We start from the raw sequence: 18504 nt of genomic DNA on the forward strand, positions 1-18504 counted from the left end.
CACAAAATATACAAAATTCACCTAACTGCCTTCCTGGAGAGGAATCACAGGATAAGGAAAGGGAAGGAGAAAAATGCACAGGTCATTGGTTTGCAGTGTTCCTACTACACTAACACTGAATCATCCCTGCATACTCAGAGGACCGATCTTTTTTGGATATCACTGACTTATTTGGAAGGGTTTCTGGGGAAATTGTCCTATGAATATCTAATCATGGATATCAATCATGGACCCCTTTGACTAGACAGAATGAGACTGACAAAGTTCACTTAAAAAAAATCTTACGCCCGTATTTTTCAAGGCAGAGCCAGCAAGACTCATGGTGCAGTATGATTAATCATTAGCATGGGGCATGTTGGGTGTGGGGTGAATATCCCACATGCCATCCAGATAGACTGAAACAGACTGACATCTCAGACTCAAAAGGAAAATTTACCCATTCCAGGGCACACTCCTTGCAGGTCAGATCAACTAGTGGCTGGCAGTCCTGCTGGAGGAGAAACTGCTCTGCCCCACATCCAAAATTCTTTCCCACATGCAGCATGTTTGTCCAGGATCTGTGGCACAGGTGAGTTCAGGCAGACTTTATCACCCTGTAAAGATGGTATCACTACTTCCATTTTACTGATGAAGTAACTGAGGCTAGTGGAGATTAAGTAACTTGCCCGAAGTCAAATGACTGGAAAGTGAATATAAATCGTTGTGATTCCCAAGCCCATCTCCTGAGATTGGCTACCTTTTAACCAAACCTCCTGGGTACACAGTTAAATCTCACCTCCTAGTCTCTTTGGCAGTTAGATGTGACCATGTGACAAAATCCTGGCCAATGGTTTATGGATGCCACTTCTAGCTTTGGCCTGTGGAAACTGTCCATACGTAATACTCCATATTTTCTCTCTGGCTGTGTGATGGCTAGACACCAATGTCTAAGACCTAGAAAGTCACATGTTGAGGAGAGCAGAGGCTCTGTCCGCCTGGGTCCTTGACTCGTGGAGCCGAGCACCTTCTCTGGCCATCAACTTCTCTTCACTCAGAGACTGTTGAACTTGATATGAGTGGGAAATGATTACTAGTATCATTACCTTAATTAAATCTCATCACAAGTAAGTGACAGAAGCAGTATATGAACCCACAGAGCTTGCTTCAAAAACAGAAAGCTACTCAAGGATGTGCTAATTCAGACATTTTCTCTCTACTAGTCTTTATGCCATGAAAACAAACCCAGTTATATTATGCCAAGCTGGGTTTTCACAATTAATACTGATTTTTCAAGATGGTAATAACCAAGCAGAAGGGTCTGTCATTGGTGTACATGTGCAAGACTTCCTCAGGACTGAAGCTCCAGGCTTAGACTCTCTGCAACTTGTCTTACTGGCATTGAAAACTCTTCTTTGCCTGTCCTCACCTACCTCAGTGAACTTAGAAGCCACTGTTTGCCAACAAACAGAACCTCCCACGGTTGGTTTAATAGTCTCGTCTCTCATCTGGTTCTTCTTAATATTGTCTGTGTGTGTTCTACACCCATGCTCATGCTGTGTTCCTGACCACACCCTCCTCGTACTCTGAGACACAACTCAAATTCCCTCTCCTCAGAGACTCTTTTTCCTGATCCCAGTGATGTGTCATTTTTAAAAAAATATTTAAGAGATGCATTGAACATTTTGACTTTTGATGCTGTTCTGCTTTATTTTATTTTCTTAATTGTTTTTTATGTAAAGCTTTTTCTTCCCTTTAAGATTTGTATGTTTTCAAGGACACTGACTCTATATGTACAAGTTGGCAACCAATGAAACAATTGATGTGGTATCTTGCAAATAGAAGATGCTCAATAATTTGTGTTTGAATGATTCAAAAAATGAAAGTAATAGTGGTTTCTTTTGTTTTTCCACTGTGCCCAGAATGGTTCTCAATACCATTTCCTCCCCCCACAGTACAATTTTTTTTGAACAATTGTTGGCTGAATTCTATCTTCAGCATTTGGGGCCTTCCCTGAGGCGTTTTTGGGTATGAGTTTGAAATATGGTCCAAATCGGTCTAAAGTGACCTCCAAGGTCTTATGATAGGGGTTCTCAAACTTCAGCATTCTGAGTGCTACTCCAAGAGTGTTTATTCAGGATATAAAGGATGGGCCCCAGAATTTATATTTCTAACAGCTAATGCTGATGCTGCTGGTCTAGTAATCACACTTTGAGAACCACTGCTCTACTCCCATTACAATGATACCATTGACTACTGCTCCCTCTCTTTCTTACTCTGCTCCAGCTATTCTGACTTCCTTGTGGTTCCTTAAACATAGCAGGTGCTCCCCTGCTCCAGGGCTTTTGTACTTACTGCTCCCGTAGATTCTCATGTACTTGGTCCCTCACCTCAGGTCATTTCTCATATATCACCTGGTTTAAAATGGCAACACTCCTGCTCACCTCACAAACACATGTTCGCACATACGCATACTCCTTTGTCATATTCCTTTCCTATAATGTTTTTCTCCATAGTATTTATCACCATCAGCACATATGTTGTGCTTGTTATTTACTATCTACCTCTCCGCCCACCCACACCAGGATATAGGATTCCTGAAGGCAGGAATTCTCATCTGTTTTGTTCATATTTGTATCCCAGAGGTTAGAACAGGGCTTGGCACACAGTAAGCACTCAAAAAGTGTTTCAGTTAATGTTTTAACTGGAGGACAGTAGGGACCATAGCCCTACCTATTTTTAGACCATAAACCATAAAGAAAGCTCACCTGCTGCTGAAACACCATAGGAATGATTAACTTGGCATTCAGCCTGTCCTGGCTGGTTGAGAGCCAGAGTTGAAGGAGCAGAAAAAGATGTTATTAAACCTCCAAGGGGCTCAGGACAGGTCATTGCTCTGTCCTCAGTTTTTGCATCTACAAGATGATGTGGTTGAACCAAATACCTGCAATATTGTTCCCAGCTCTAGAACTCTCTTTCTGTCTTTAATCTTCCTGTACATCTACATGTCACACAAAGGAAAGGCTTAGGTCACTAGGACCAGTGAGAAGCTCCTTTTCATCCTGTGGGTGTTATCAACAAATTCACCAGAACCAAGGACACAAAATTCTACTGAAAATCTCCTCCCAATCAAGGCTACAAACCCACAGCTGTGATATCCTTTTGGTTTTATGTAGCGCAAATTTCTTTGTTCTGAGTCTTAACTGGTGCCAAACCCAGTATTACTATATACATTTGTGTTGCCTCAGAGGTCAACCTGTCTCAAACCAGTTCAGATAGAGGAACATCTTAGAAATTTTTCCTATGTTTGCTAATCTTGATGTATGGAAATTTTATTATATATATAATATATTTTATATTTATTAATATATATTCATATATTTAATATATAAAATAAATAAATATTTATATATAAAACATATACAATATAAATATAAAGTATAAATTATATGTATAATACACAAAATTTAGAGCCAAATCATAAACCATCCTATAGATATATAGATTCCAGTAGAGACAAATGGTAGTGGATTTTTAAAGTTCATGACTAAAAAATTTTAAGTTGTGAAAATCTGATCTTATCATTATTTGATTTTCTTTTCTGCAAACTGAGAAGCACTGGCCCATCACCTGCATTTTAGAGCCTGGGATAGTAGGTTAGCATAGAGTGGTTAGGAGCACAGGCTCTACACCTATTAGTTGCAAGATGGTGGGTGGGTTATTTAACCTCTTTGTGCTTCAGTTCCCTCCACTATAAAATGGAGATGATGATGATGATAGCACCTAACTCCTATGGTTATTGAAAAATCCAAACAAGGGAATTTCAAGAAATTCAAATCAAGAAATACAAACTAAAACTCTCCAGCTGAACCAGGCACCCAATAAGAGCTTGGCCAATGTTGGCTATTATTATTATTTTTATTTTTAAGACTTTATTTACTCGTTCATGAGAGACACAGAGAGAAGCAGAGACATAGGCAGAGGGAGAAGTAGGCTCCAAGCAGGAGCTCGATGTGGGACTCGAACCTGGGACCCTGGGATCACGCCCTGAGCCAAAGGCAGAGCCACAGAGCCACCCAGGCGTCCTGATGTTGGCTATTATTATTCATCGCTGCAGGCCAGAGTGAGGTGCCCTTAGGAAGGGGTCAGCTCAGCCAGGGAGAGATTAAAAAAAATAAGTGCATTTGAGAAAATGGAAGAATTAACAAGGGAGAGGAATAGATAACGGAGAGCAGAAAGCCACTGGAGAAGCTGTATGTGTTTATTTCACTTGGATTTCTGTTCATTTAAGCCTTTTAAAAAATCATTTCTCTCTCCTTACACAAGGCTTCCTCTGGTGGGCAGAGCCTGAGGTCATTGACTGTGGAGGCCAGAGTGCAAGGGTCAGGTGAGTATTCAGTTTTGAGCAAAAGGCTGTTTCAGGTGTTGTTCCAAGTTATCTATCTCCATGCAACCCTGGGCCTGGGGCAGGAACACCGGGGCCTGCAATGTAAGGATTTCCCAAAAGTAGTCTTTCAAATCAACGGGAAAAGTTTTGAGGTTTTTTTTTTTGCTTTTGGTCTTGTTATGTTTTAAAGTAACTTCCTAAGACTAAGTCTATGGAAAGAAGAGCTGGACGTGGCCAGGATCAACACTCTCGCAGGCTGCGGGAGGAAGGGACGCCAGGGTCTGTGTCTTCTTTCAAGGGAATCTGCATTTTCCAAAGCCTGTTGGCGCCCTCACGCGGCTTCCCAGGCATACTTTGGGCTTGGGGTTATTGTTTCCAGTGTGTTCAACCTTTCCTCAGATGTCACTGAACTGTGCGTAGGCTGGCCTTTGGGGCATTGACCTGTCAGCAAATAGATAATGTTTTCAAAAAAGCTTGAATTCTGTTCAGCGTTTTATAAGGGTGAAAACTGAAGTGGGAAAAGGTTGTAAAACCCTTTGACTCTCCATGGTGGAGTGGCTCGCTTCTCCGGCTGCCTCAAGTTCATGTTCACAGGTAAGTGACTTCTACCGTCTGCACCGTTTTGAGGACTACGTTCTGCAAGTCCACATGCTCCAGGTTCTACTTGGTGGGGTGTTGTGTGTTTGATCCACTAAAGGCTTGTCATGCGATAAACAATACTATGATGCTTCCATAGGAACTTGCCGAGTACGTCGATGATGTCACAATGTGATAGGCGATACAGATGGCTCTTGGTCACTGTCTCATTTATAGTAATACTACTTTATGCATCAATTCTCTCGAGAATGTGCGAGTGGGGGTGGTATATGGGGTGTGTGGTGCAAATGGGTGAATGGATTGAATAATCTGCCCAAAATAAAAATACTAGTGAGTGTTTAAATCTTGGTTGTATGAAAGCACAATTCTGTTTGCACAGAAAACAAATTCCTGTCCCAAAAGCTGGTGCTGGCTTAATATAGGACATGCCGACTTGATCTTTTCTCCTACACCATGCTCATTTCCTCATTCTCTCAGTTTTCAATAATTCAGATACTAAAGAATATGGGCTCTGCATGCCTGGCTGGGGGGTGGGGAGTTGGTTTCTAGAATCTTATTTTCCCTCTCGTAGGTTTCCCTAGCTAGTAGAAATGCTGCTGCTGATTTGAACATATCAGTCAAATATCATTCACATTGAAGACTGGGAATAGAGTGTGGTATTTCCAAGTGTTTTGAGAGAAGAATAGCTTGCTAGACGTATTAGAAATGACATGGAGTGTACCCAAAATTCTTAATATTGGGATCTAACAATGGTTATTATACTTGTGAGGTGTTAACTTATTTACAAGCTTTTGTTTAACAGAAGTTGTTTCTGTGTGTGCCCCCCTCCCCCCCCAGCCCCACACATCCCTCACCCCTGTAGACTAGGGTACCCTCCTCCTCTGCTCTGTAACCCTCTGCCATTATCTCTGGAGCCTCTGTTTCCCTGCCTGGGAGTTCCTGTTTACATGCCCTGCCCCCTACTTGATTGTAAGGCCCTTGAATAACATGTGTGTCCTTCTACTAAGGGTAATGGTGACAAATATTTGCTATGAATGTTGCAAATAGGTTAGGAAGTCACGTAGGAAAAAAAAAAAAAACAAAACCCCTGCTCACTCAGTAGTTTTAAAAGACACTGAAATTAAAAAAAAAAAAAAAAAAAAAAAGAAGGAGAAAAAAAGCCCAGGTTCCATTGCAAGAATCAAGGGTCAGAGTTGTGTGTTGCTTTGCACAGATGGGAGAACTATGGGCGTGGAGATCAAGAAAAGCTGGGAGTAATGCTGACGTTAGACTTTCTTGTTTGAGTGCAATTCTTCAGTCTTCCATTTCATTTCTTTCCCTTGTCCATCAGCTGCAGTCCTCGAAGCGAAAGGGGCCTCCTTTTTATCCTATCCTATCTTCCACTTTGTTGGAAGGCATAACCCGCTTACCCGCAAGACAGTATTTTCCTATTTTTCTGCTTCTTAGCATAAACTAATATTTCTTTCCTCCTTTTAATGATCCTTGGGAGAAACAAATCATTTGCTGGGTTTAATAATATCAAAAGTGTGCTACCTACATTTCTGCATGTCAGCGTGAAAGACATTTAAAGAGCTTTAAAAATCAGAATTTGTGGCTTAGGAGGTAACTTTCAAATTCAAGGGAACCAGGAGCAGTTCTGCTTTTCTGAGAAGCCAAGGAAGGGGAGTATGTGGTGCTGGTGGCCTTGAAAACTTTTATAAAAGGAGAAACCTCACAAGAGAAAAGCCAAGGAGAATATTCACCGTGTGATGTGGGGTGGGGTGAAGGCCACTCTACTCCTGAGCCTGGCCTAGTACTCCTCGCCATCCCTCCAGCTCCTCAATGGCCATTAGCACATTTAGATTCTCCTTATTATCTTGGCCTGGATATAGAACAACCTCAGCCTCTTCCTCCTGAGTCCAAAGCAAGACCAACATGTTTCAAAGATAGTAACTGGGGGGAAATGAAATGGAAAGCAGAACAAATCTCCCCAGAGACAACTGAAAACCTGGTACATGATATAATAGAGAAGGCATCTCCTAAAGTGACAAGAGCCTGGGCACCAATGGCTTGGCTCTGGGGCACCAGAAACCTATTTCTTTGGGTCACCTCCGGCCTATCTGCCCGAGAGTGAGGTGGACTGTCGGGTCTGTGCTCTGCTAAACGAGGGTGCCTGCTTGCCTGGCCTGGAAGAATTTTTGTCCTTCCCAGACAGATTTTCTAGTCCCTCTGCGTGTGGGCTCTCAAGTTCCAAGCCTTATCAGAGTGTTGGTGGTTTTTTTTTGGTTTTTTTTTTTTTTTTAGTGTAAAAATGATCCTATCTTTATCTTGCCTAAAACTCTTTATTAGTTTCCTTGCCACTGGGATAAGGTCCCAAGTCCTCACTGTTAGAGATGAGGCCCTGAGGGAATCCAGCAGCCACATCCTTCAGAGATGTGCATCCACTTTCCCTCACACTCACTGGACATTCTTCTGTCCTAAACCTACGTGCTCTCTCTCGGGTCTGGGCCTTTTCACGTACTCCTCCCTGCCTGGGAAGCTGTTCTCTCTCCCATTTCCTTGGCTAATTTATCACCCTCATCTCCTATGAGGAGATATCCCAGGATGAAAATGCTCTAGCTCCAAAGTCTCCTCCAGTTGCCCAGACAAGGGCAGGGCCTCCTATTGAGGCTCGTGGAGCTACCCATGCTTCCCCTTCCCTCACAGTCACCACGCTTGTACTTTCTCATGTAGCACCTGTCTTCCCTGCTGCACTGTAAGTTCCATGAAGACAGGGCACGTTAGAGGGCTGGTGCCCTCCATATGGTTTTAGGTTGGGTAAGTCAGGTTCTCCAATATTTCTCCCCAGGCACCAGAACTGTCTGGAACTGACCTCATAATACAGGAATCGGCAAACATTTCTGTAGAAAGCTACACAGTAATTTTTTTTAATTTTATTTATTTATTCATGAGAGACACAGAGAGAGAGAGAGACAGAGACACAGGCAGAGGGAGAAGCAGGCTCCACGCCAGGAGCCCGACGTGAGACTCGATTCTAGGTCTCCAGGATCACACCCCGGGCTGAAGGCAGGCACTAAACCGCTGTGCCATCCCGACTGCCCTAGAAAGTAAATGTTTTAAGCATTGGTGGGGGGTGGGGGATGTAAGTTTATCTCTGTCACAGCTACTCAACTCTGCTATTGTGGCACAAGAACAACCAAAGACAATATTAAAACTAATGGACATGATTGTGTTCCAATAAAGCTTTATTTACAAAAACAGGCAGTAGGCCAATGCTCCTATTATAGCTGTATCTTCAGCCTGGAAGGATTCCAGCCTCTGAGAGAATTATTATTCCTGACCTGTTTCTTTTCTCTCCTCTTTTCCTTTCCGTCTTTCCTTTTCTTTCTTTCCTCTCCTTTCCTTTTCTTTCTTTCTTTCTTTCTTTCTTTCTTTCTTTCTTTCTTTCTCTCTCTCTCTTTTTCTTTCTTTCTTTCTTTCTTTCTTTCTTTCTTTCTTCTTTCTTTCTTTTCTTCTTTCTTCTTTCTTTCCTTCTTTCTTTCTTCCTTCCTTCCCCTTCCTTCCTTCTTTCTTCCTGTTTTCTTTTTCCATTCTCCTGCAGCATCAATAGCCAGACTTGTGTCTTGAAGTTACACTTAGCAGCCTTGATGTATTGGCCCATGGTGGGCACTGACATTTTGTATTCATTGGATTTTTGGGTTAACCCTGACATGGTTTATAGAACTCTATATCGACCAGTTTTGACAGCCTCAGGCACCCCATCCCCCATAGCACTTCTTATTTATCCCTCTTTCTGACATTTGTCAATGTCCTCAGTTCTCTCAGGTGATCCATTCAGGATCTCCTCCCCTTCAGTGGTCTTCCAGAATATTGTTGTTAGTGTTCTAAAGTAGAAATATCTGAGATGTGTCTACCAGGAAAGGTCAGGAGACTGTCCTCAATGTTGATAAGATTACACATTTAATCAAAGAAAAGAAAACTTCAACCCTGGATAGTTAAACAGAAGCACAGATAGTCTGCACATAGACCACATGCCATTTAGTAGAGAGGGACAGTGATGCTGGTGTGGACACTTAAGAATTCTTGGGGTTTCCACAATTAGGTGGCCAAAGTCTGCCAGCCAGTGCTTAGAAATCTTGACAACTAGACTTTCTGAGTTTATTGGAAGGCCATCCTCCTGGAAGACTTGAAAATTCTCAATCTGTTTCCAAAGAGATTTTTTTTAGAGATTAAAATTATTCAATTTATGAAAAGACAGAGTGAAAAGGAGATAGCATAGTACCTTATTTTCAATTCTGAGTTCTTTTGTGTTGGTTAAAGTGAAATTTTGTTATGGTAAATTGTTAGGAAACCTTAATTAAAGGTTCCTGCAATGTGTGATACCCAAGAACCCTTCACACACTTTAGGAAGCTCAAGAACAAAACTGTTAGCTTAGGGTACTATAGTTAACAGCTGAGAGAGTAGAATTAGTTGACATTATGTCTGCTGATTAGGGTGGGGAAATAATGTGTCAAAATACCAGAGCATGGGGATCCCTGGGTGGTGCAGCGGTTTGGCGCCTGCCTTTGGCCCAGGGCACGATCCTGGAGACCCAGGATCGAATCCCACATCAGGCTCCCGGTGCATGGAGCCTGCTTCTCCCTCTGCCTATGTCTCTGCCTCTCTCTCTCTCTCTCTCTCTCTCTCTCTCTATCATAAGTAAATAAAAATTAAAAAAAATACCAGAGCATGTTTAAATCATGGAATGTGCCAGGTGAGGAGACACGCTCTCACAACCCTGTGAAACAAACCTGTTTATTACTGACAACTAGATTCTCACTATGTTTCCAGGGTTTCAGAAACTATCAGAGATATTCTCCAGCATCTGCTATGTTTCCCAGGATCTCATTTAATTAAAAAGTAACTAACCAGTAAAGAAAACATGGTCTACAGATATACCAGAATTTCATTCTATGCTTATAATGATATGAGGCAATTCATCTAACATCTGATTCTGGAAACATTGCCTTTCCTGGAAAAATATCACAAGCAAGGCTTTTGTTTATTTGTCATAGAAATTTTGGTATCTCATTGCACTTTCCCAGACTTAGCATTATAAAATGGCCACTGCCTTTGTGGATGCATGCAAGTCATCAACTTTTTCAACACAATGGCCTTCAGAATTCATCACTGCCATTTCTGACCTGGGCAGAGATAAGGCAACTAGCTTCAATTTCTGACTGAGCAACCAATCAAAGGGCTAAGAACCAGCAGCAATGATGTCCAAGGCCAGGAAAGGATGGATGTCCCAGCTAAAGTAGAAGAGCAAATTCATCCTCTTCTGGCCTTCAAAAAATTAATTTATTTTTTACTCAGAAGTATTTGACATACAACATTGTATAAGTTGAAGGTATACAACTTGTTGCTTTGATACATTTATATACGGCAATTTGAATTACCACCATAGCTTTAGCTAACACCTCTATCATGTTACATAATTGTCATTTCTTTTTTTGTGATGAGAACATTTAAGATATAGCCTCTTAGCAATTTTGAAGTATACAATACAGTATTGTTGACTATAATCATTAGGTTATGCATTAGATCTTCAGAATATTCTCATCTTCTAGTTGCAAGTTTGTATCCTTTAACATCTCCCCAATCCCTCCACCCCTCAATCTCTGGTAACCACCATTCTAGTCTCTGTTTCTACAATTTCAGCTTTTTTAGATTTCACAGATAGACAAAATCATACAATATTTTTCTTTCTCTGTCTGGCTTATCTCATTAAACATAATGCCCTCAAGGTCCATTCATGTTGTCACAAGTGGCAGAATTTCCTTCTTTCTTATGGTTGAATAATATTCCATTATATATATGTGTGTGTGTATATGTATGTGTGTGTACATATGTACATACAAAGTTTTATATATGCTATATACGTGTGTGCATATATACATATGTATATGCCACATCTCTTTTAATCTATTCATCCATTGATGGGCACTTAGGGTTGTTTCTGTATCTTGGCTATATTGAATAATGCTGCAGTAAACACAGGAGTGCAGGTATCTCTTCAATATCCTATTTTAATTTCCTTTGGGTATATACTCAGAAATGGGATTGCTGGATCATATGATAGCTGTATTTTTAATTTCTTTTTTTGAAAAAGATTTTATTTATTTGCGAGAGAGAGAGAGAGAGAGAAAGTACGCTCACGAGGGTGCACACAAGTGGAGGAGGGCTAGAGAGAGAGGGAGAAGCAGACTCCTCACTGAGCAGGAGTGGGAATCCCCACAGGGGCTCCATCCCAGAACCCAAGATCAGGACCTGAACCAAAGGCAGATGCTTAAAACAAAACACAACAAACAAACAACAACAACAACAACAAAAAACAAAGGCAGATGCTTAACCATCTGAGCCACCCATGTGCCCCTGTATTTTTAATTTCTTAAGGAACCTCCATACTGATTACCATAGTGACTAAACCAGTTTATTTTCCCATCAACAGGACTTGAGGGTTCCCTTTTCTCAAAATCGTCACCAACACTGGTTATTTAATGTCTTCTTGATGATAGTCATTCTAACAGATGTGAGGTGATATGTTATTATGGTTTTGATATGCATTTTCCTGATGATGGGTGATGTTGAGCATCTTTTCATGTACCTATTGGCCGTTTGGATGTCTTCTTTAGAAAAATGTCTTTTAGTTTCTCTGCCATCAACTTCTCTGCCTTTTTGTTTTAGTCAGGACTTCAGGGTATTGAATGAATAATGCCCATCTGCAGTGATCAGGGCAGTCTTCTACAGATTCAAATGCTAATCTCTTCTGGAAACACATCACAGACATACCCAGAAATAATTCTTTACAGCTATGTGGGCATCCCTTAGTTTCCTCAAATTGATACGTAAAAATAACCATCCAACCAACCTCAGACAAATTCACTATGAGTCAGGTTAAAAATGAAGCACAGTAAAGCCAGTCCATAATTTTGCCTAAACACAGATAAAAACAAGGTCATTGTGCAACCCACAAAATACCAAACATCCTCTCTCATCCTCATCCCTCTCTCTTGCTATGAGTGATTGTTTCTGTACCCAGTCATGAAAATTGCTCTTGCTTTCTGGCAGCATCCAATCTGAAGCAAACCCCCATTTTCATGGATCCTCTTCCAATCACCTAACTGAACCCCAAGTCCTATAATAGGTTCTTTCTAACACTCTTTTACTGAGACATCCCATGGTTCCTACCGTGTGTTCCCCCTCACTGCAATAAGTAATGAATCCAGACTGTTCGACTATAGTTGTGTTCCTGGTGGTCATTGGATGAAGGCAGTGTCAATGCTACAGGGATGGAGATCCATGATATGCATGAATTTTTGTGTTTGAGAATGTTACTCTTTAATAGTAGAGATCACAAAAGTCACTATGTTCAGAAAGAAGCAAAAGGTAAGCAAACTCAATATGAAAACAACTGTATAGAATTGCAGAGGGCACAGAGAGGGAAAATGAAGAGAGTATGTTGGTTGATCATCATTCTCCTCCTTAGTACCACCATCACCACCACTGATCTGAAGGAGAATTCAGAGCCTGGAGAGAGGTTAAAAAATGTATCCAATAACATGGAGTGAAGCCATAGGATCTGTAAGACTGAAGTTCATGGACAAGACATGACACCGCTAGCCTCTAAGTGTTGCCAAATATTTGCATGCCAGTGGAAAGAAACCTTTTTAAATGATGAGCTAAGCCAGGAAAAAATCATTGAACACTGAATTTTTTTTTAAAAAAAGTCTTATTTTAAAATTAGGAGATGTAATATTACAACTATCGTTGAAGTTTTCTCATTTTATCATGATCAAAGAATTTCTTTCTTTGCCTTTTAAAAAATAAGTCTTTGTTTAAAATTTCAAAAATGATATAACCAGTGAGCATTGCATTCTCTGGGTGTAATACTGCTATAGTAATAAACTGTTGTTGAATAAAGTAATTTTGAATCTAGTTCTTGTAGATTTTTTTATTTTACTGACCTCCTAAATTGATTAATAAAATAATGTTTCTCACTCTACTTCTTAATATTGAATTTATTTTTTAAAATTTATTTTTATAAATCATGTTGGTTGGTACTATTATGTCAGTAGTACTTTTGATATGATGTAATGAGGGTACTTCACCTAGGAATAAACCTAACAAAAGAGGCAAAGGATCTGTACTCAGAAAACTACAGAACACTCATAAAAGAAATTGAGGAAGACATAAAGAAATGAACAATGTTGCATGCTCATGGATTCGAAGAACAAATACTGTTAATATGTCTATGCTACCTAGAGCAATCTATACATTCAATGCACTCTTTATCAACTGGGCAGCCCGGGTGGCTCAGCAGTTTAGCAGTGCCTTCATTCAGTCCAGGGCATGATCCTGGTGACCCAGGATCGAGTCCCACATTGGGCTCCCTGCATGGAGCCTGCTTCTCCCTCTGCCTGTGTCTCTGCCTCTCTCTCTCTCTCTGTCTCTCATGAATAAATAAATAAAATCTTTAAAAAAAGAAAACCAAAACTGGTGGCACTACAATTCCAAATTTCAAGCTCTATTACAAAGCTGTAATCATCAAGACAGTATGGTACTGGCACAAAAACAGATAAATGGAATAGAATAGAGAAACCAGAAATGGACCCTCAACTCTATGGTCAACTCATCTTTAATAAAGCAGGAAAGAATATACAATGGAAAAAAGTCTCTTCAACAAATGCTCTTGGGTAAATCGGACAACCACATGCAGAAGAATAAAATTGGACCATTTCCTCACCCCATACACAAAAATAGACTCAAAAAGAATGAAAAACCTATATGTGAGACAGGAATCCATCAAAATCCTAGTGGAGAACACAGACTTCTTTGACCTCAGCCACAGCAATTTCTTACTAGACATATCTCCAAAGGCAAAAATGAGCTATCTTGACTTCATCAAGATAAAAAGCTTTTGTACAGCAAAGGAAACAGTCGACAAAACCAAAAGATAATCAAAGAAGATATTTACAAATGACACATCAGATACAGGGCTAGTATCCAAGATATACAAAGAATTTATCAAACTCAACACCCAAGGAACAAATAATCTTAATCAAGAAATAGGCAGAGGACACAAACAGACATTTCTCCAAAGACGACGTACAAATGGCCAACAGACACATGAAAAAATGTTCAACATCACTCAGCATCAGGGGAAAAGAAATAAAAACCACCTGACACAGGTCAGAAGGCTAAAATTAACAAGTCAGGAAATGACAGATGTTGGCGAGGATGCAGAGAATGGGGAACCTTCTTACACTATTGGTAGGAAGGTAAGCTGGTACAGCTATTCTGGAAAACAATATGGAGGTTCCTCAAAATGTTGAAAATAGAGCTACCCTACAACCCAGCAATTGCACTATTGGGTATTTACCCCAAAGATAAAAATGTACTGATCCAAAGGGACATCTGTACCTAAGGTTTATAGTAGCAATGTCCCCAATAGCCGAAGTATGCAAAGAGCCCAGATGAGCATCAACAAATGAATAGATAAATAAAATGTAGTATATATATATATATATATATATATATATATATATATATATACTACTCAGCTATCAAAAATGAATTATTGCCATTTGCAAAGATATGGATGGAACTAGAAGACATTATGCTAAGTGAAATAAGTCAATCAGTGAAAGATAGTTATCGTATGATCTCACTCATATGTGGAATTTAAAAAACAAAACAGAGGATCATAAGGGAAGAGAAGAAAAAATAAAACAAGGCAAAATCAGAGAGAGAGAGAGACAAACCATAAAAGACCCTGAATCATTGGAAACAAACTGGGGGTTGCTGGATGGAAGAGGGGTAAGGGGATGGCGTAACTGGGAGATGGACCTTAAGGAGGGCACATGATGTAATGAGCACTGGGTGTTATATAAGACTGACGAATCACTGACCTCTACCTCTGAAACCAATAATACATTCTATGTTAATTAATTGAATTCAAATAAAAATTTAAAAATTTATTTTTTATAAACCATGTTGATCAGTACTATTATGTTGATAGTACCATTGATATGATGTAATGAAAAGAGTACTTTACCTCTATGGTTTTCCTCCCCCAAATATACAATCCCTGTCTAATCCTGAGAAAAATCCTAAGAAAAATATCAGATAAGTCCCATTTTTAGAGGACATTCTACAAAATAACTGCTCAATACTCCTCAAAACTGTCAAGGTCATAAAAAACGAGGAAAGTATGAGAAACTATGAGAGCCCAGAGGAGCTTAAGGAGATATAATGGCTTAATGTAATGTTTTCCCTCTACATCTTTGCAATACTTTGTACTACTAGATATTTAATCTTTGCCAATATTTCAGCTAATGGTTCTAGTATTCGCTGCTGATCATTACCCAAAATCTATTCATTGGAGTTGCTGATAATGATTTCTTTAATCTTATAGGATTTTAGAAGTCAGTAATGGATATTGATTTTTACTGAATACTTTTTCTGGGTCTATCAAAATGATCAAAATTTTTCATAAAACCATCATTGTATTCCTGGGATCAACATTGCTCATTACATTTTTTCATGAACTGCTAAATTCCACTTAACATATTTAGCAATTTTTAATCTATTTTCAAAAATAATTATATTTCGATTTTTTTTATACCATTCTTGTTTGTTTTGATGTCAAGGTTACACTTGTTTTATGAAATGAATGGGTAGTTATTCCCCTGGTCCACACTGGACTCACCATATCCTCAATCTAGGAGCTGCATTTACATAGGAGCACTGAAGTCTATCCACCAGTATTAGGTATTGTCATTCCACTACATTAACCCAAGAATATCATCAGTTGGTTGTGCAGTTCCAGTGGTTTTTATTTTTACTCATGGAAGGAAGGAGGGAAAGGAGGAAGAAAGGAAGGAAGGACAGACAGAAAGAACAAACAAATAAAAAGTAACTATCCATTCATCAACTAGGGGAAAACCATAATCAATGGTTTGCCTTTTCATTCCCAATAATTAGAGTCTTTCATGGAGTTATTGATTAATTAAAAAATCTGCTTTTTAGTGAAGATTATAATGTTAGTGAAAGTTATTTCTTCTACCAAACTGTTCTTTCATTTGTTTACTTTGCCTAAAGAAAAATAATTGCAATGATTATTTTTATTTTATAGGGTTATTGACTGCAGATTGCAATTACCATGTCTGATGCAGTAATTCTTCGCAGTGTGAAGAAATTTGGAGAGGACAATTATGGTTTTGAGTCAAGCACATTCTGTAAGTGGCCTTTTTCTCTTACTGTCACTTATATAAAAAGAGGTTAGAGCAAAAGTGGACAAACTAGTGAAGTTTCAAAGGGCAGAGTCAAGGCACAATAATATGGAGAACCATTACAGGATGCACTTCTCACCCACAAATGGGTGGTTCTCTCCAGAATCCATGTAATGGAATGTTTGAAAATGCTAGGTAAAAACACATGAACTGTACATTGAAGGATATAACCAGTGGAATTGGTATCTTTTGCAATATTAAAATCATGACAAATCCAGAAATGGATGCCCAAGTCCATTTCACTGATATCAAAAAACATTTCAACTCTTACACTCTCACAAGTAGAATGAATTGGGTACTGGCCACATATGAAGGCATTGCTTTGATGATCTTATACTTCAAGTTAAGGTCTACAAAAGCACCAACTGTGAAAGCCACATAAGTGGAATTTAAACTGTACGTCACCTGTTAAGTTCCCATGCCTGGAGAAGCTAATGTCAACTCATCATGTGATAGTTTGTACAATAAATTATGATCCTGGGAAAAAAACACACAAAGTGTGGGTGAATGAAAGTATGTTATCTATAAATATCTCTTTCCCAGTAAAGTAGTGTTGTTCCAGCATTGGTTATTATTATTGCCTTTATTCATCTATCATTATAATTGATTACAGTGGTGATTATTCAGCGAGAAACTACTGAGACTGCTGGCCAGAATGCGATGATGGGAAAGAGGACCCATAGCATTACTACTTAACATCTAGTGAGCACAAGTGATTCCAAGCAATTATTATTATTTTTAAAGATTTATTTACTTATTTGAAAGAGAGAGAGAGCCTGAGCAGGGGGAGGGGCAGAAAGAAACCATAGGGGAAGCAGTCTCCCTGCTGAGGGGGAGCCATACTGAGGGGTCTTAATCTCATGATCCCTGAGATCATGACCTGAACTGAAACTGAGAGTCAGTCACCTAACCGACTGAGCTGCCCAGGTACCCCTAAATTATTATTTTTAAAAAAATCCTATGATTTTACAACTTACAGAAGAAGAAAATGAGACTTAGCTGTCTCTCTCTTTCTCTCTCTCTCTCTCTCTCTCTCTCTCTCTCTATATATATATATATATATATATATATTTAAACTTGGCAATGATTACAGGAACAATAATTAATGGATCCATTATCCTAATCCAGTTCTGATTCCCAAACCCAAGATGTTATCTCAATCTATTCTATAATGCCTCTTTACTCTTACTTAAAGTACATAATTAAAATGCCAGAGAATCAGGATGTGCTGTCCCATGGTGATGGTTGACATTAGCACCCTGAATTCCTTTCCCTGTTGTTTCCCTATACTCAGTGACCTTGCATCCTCACTTTCACTTCCTACCCTTCATTGGCTAGCCTGGAGAAAATCACATCCACCTCAATACTGTGATTTCTCCTGGCATGGGAGTATCAACATCATCTTATTGTTTAGTTAATTTGTGGTCTCAATTTTAAATAGATAAATTCTGATGTTTCCAAGGAACCAAACAATAAATATTCATTTTACTTGGTAGTTCAAAAAATTAGATTTTCTTCAGCTAATTTAAAAATATTGGTCTCCAGTGGACATTCAAAAAATACAAATATCTTAAAACTTGTAGAAATATCGAAAAATGTAGTCAAGCCAGCAGTCCTGAACCTGACAGGGTATCTTCTTGTGTAATATGAAGGAGACAGAGAAAGAAAGAGAGAGAGAAAGAGAGAGAGAAAGAGAGAGAGAATGAAAAAAAAAAGGAGAAAAAGGCGAATAGTCATTTCGCAATGTTCCATGAATAAAGCTAATTTATGGGAATGTTTTTCCAGAGCAAAATTGTTTTTTTTTTCAGAGCAAAATTGTTAATGACTATGTCATTGTGTCATTATTATTAACTGCTTTGTGCATTGTTTTTATCCTGACAGATAACAATGACAAGAATTCAGGGTAAGTGACTATTTCAACAATACATCACCTTTTCTAGAATAACTTCCTAATACTCCTTTTAAAGGCACAAAGCAGACATAATATTTTCATGCATATTGTACTTCCTATAAAATGGCATAGGTAATCCATTTCTTTTCTCTTTAAAACACTGCTGTAATTTGTTTTCAAAAACCTTTTAGAATATCCCTCTGGATTAGGTCCACATCTCTCCTATGTATCCAGCAACACCATAGAATTTCAAACCTAAATGGACAAGGAAAAAGTTGAATGAGTATGATTTCATGAGCGCAGAGGAGATCCCTAAACCTCAAATTCTTCCCACAGGCAA

General features: G+C 39.1%; 1 protein-coding gene and 1 pseudogene across 2 annotated transcripts in view; both read left to right on the plus strand.

The window, feature by feature from the left end:
- The first annotated feature begins 4408 nt into the window (after positions 1 to 4408).
- The window catches only part of ABCB11 (ATP binding cassette subfamily B member 11), an 88533-nt gene continuing 74437 nt past the window's right edge, over positions 4409 to 18504 (plus strand). The window contains exons 1-3 of one of the 2 annotated variants that reach the window (XM_072810894.1): positions 4409 to 4957; positions 16117 to 16219; positions 18155 to 18176. In XM_072810894.1, the coding sequence (XP_072666995.1) occupies positions 16144 to 16219; positions 18155 to 18176 (98 nt within the window). In that variant the 5' untranslated portion in view covers positions 4409 to 4957; positions 16117 to 16143. Of the gene's footprint in view, positions 4958 to 16116; positions 16220 to 18154; positions 18177 to 18504 lie in introns of those variants that run through there. The other variant, XM_072810895.1, reaches the window with a different exon arrangement.
- Positions 16479 to 16655, plus strand: LOC140624615 (ATP synthase membrane subunit K, mitochondrial pseudogene; annotated as a pseudogene).

Source organism: Canis lupus, chromosome 34, assembly GCF_048164855.1.
Source record: "Canis lupus baileyi chromosome 34, mCanLup2.hap1, whole genome shotgun sequence".
Classification (NCBI taxonomy): Eukaryota; Metazoa; Chordata; class Mammalia; order Carnivora; family Canidae; genus Canis; species Canis lupus.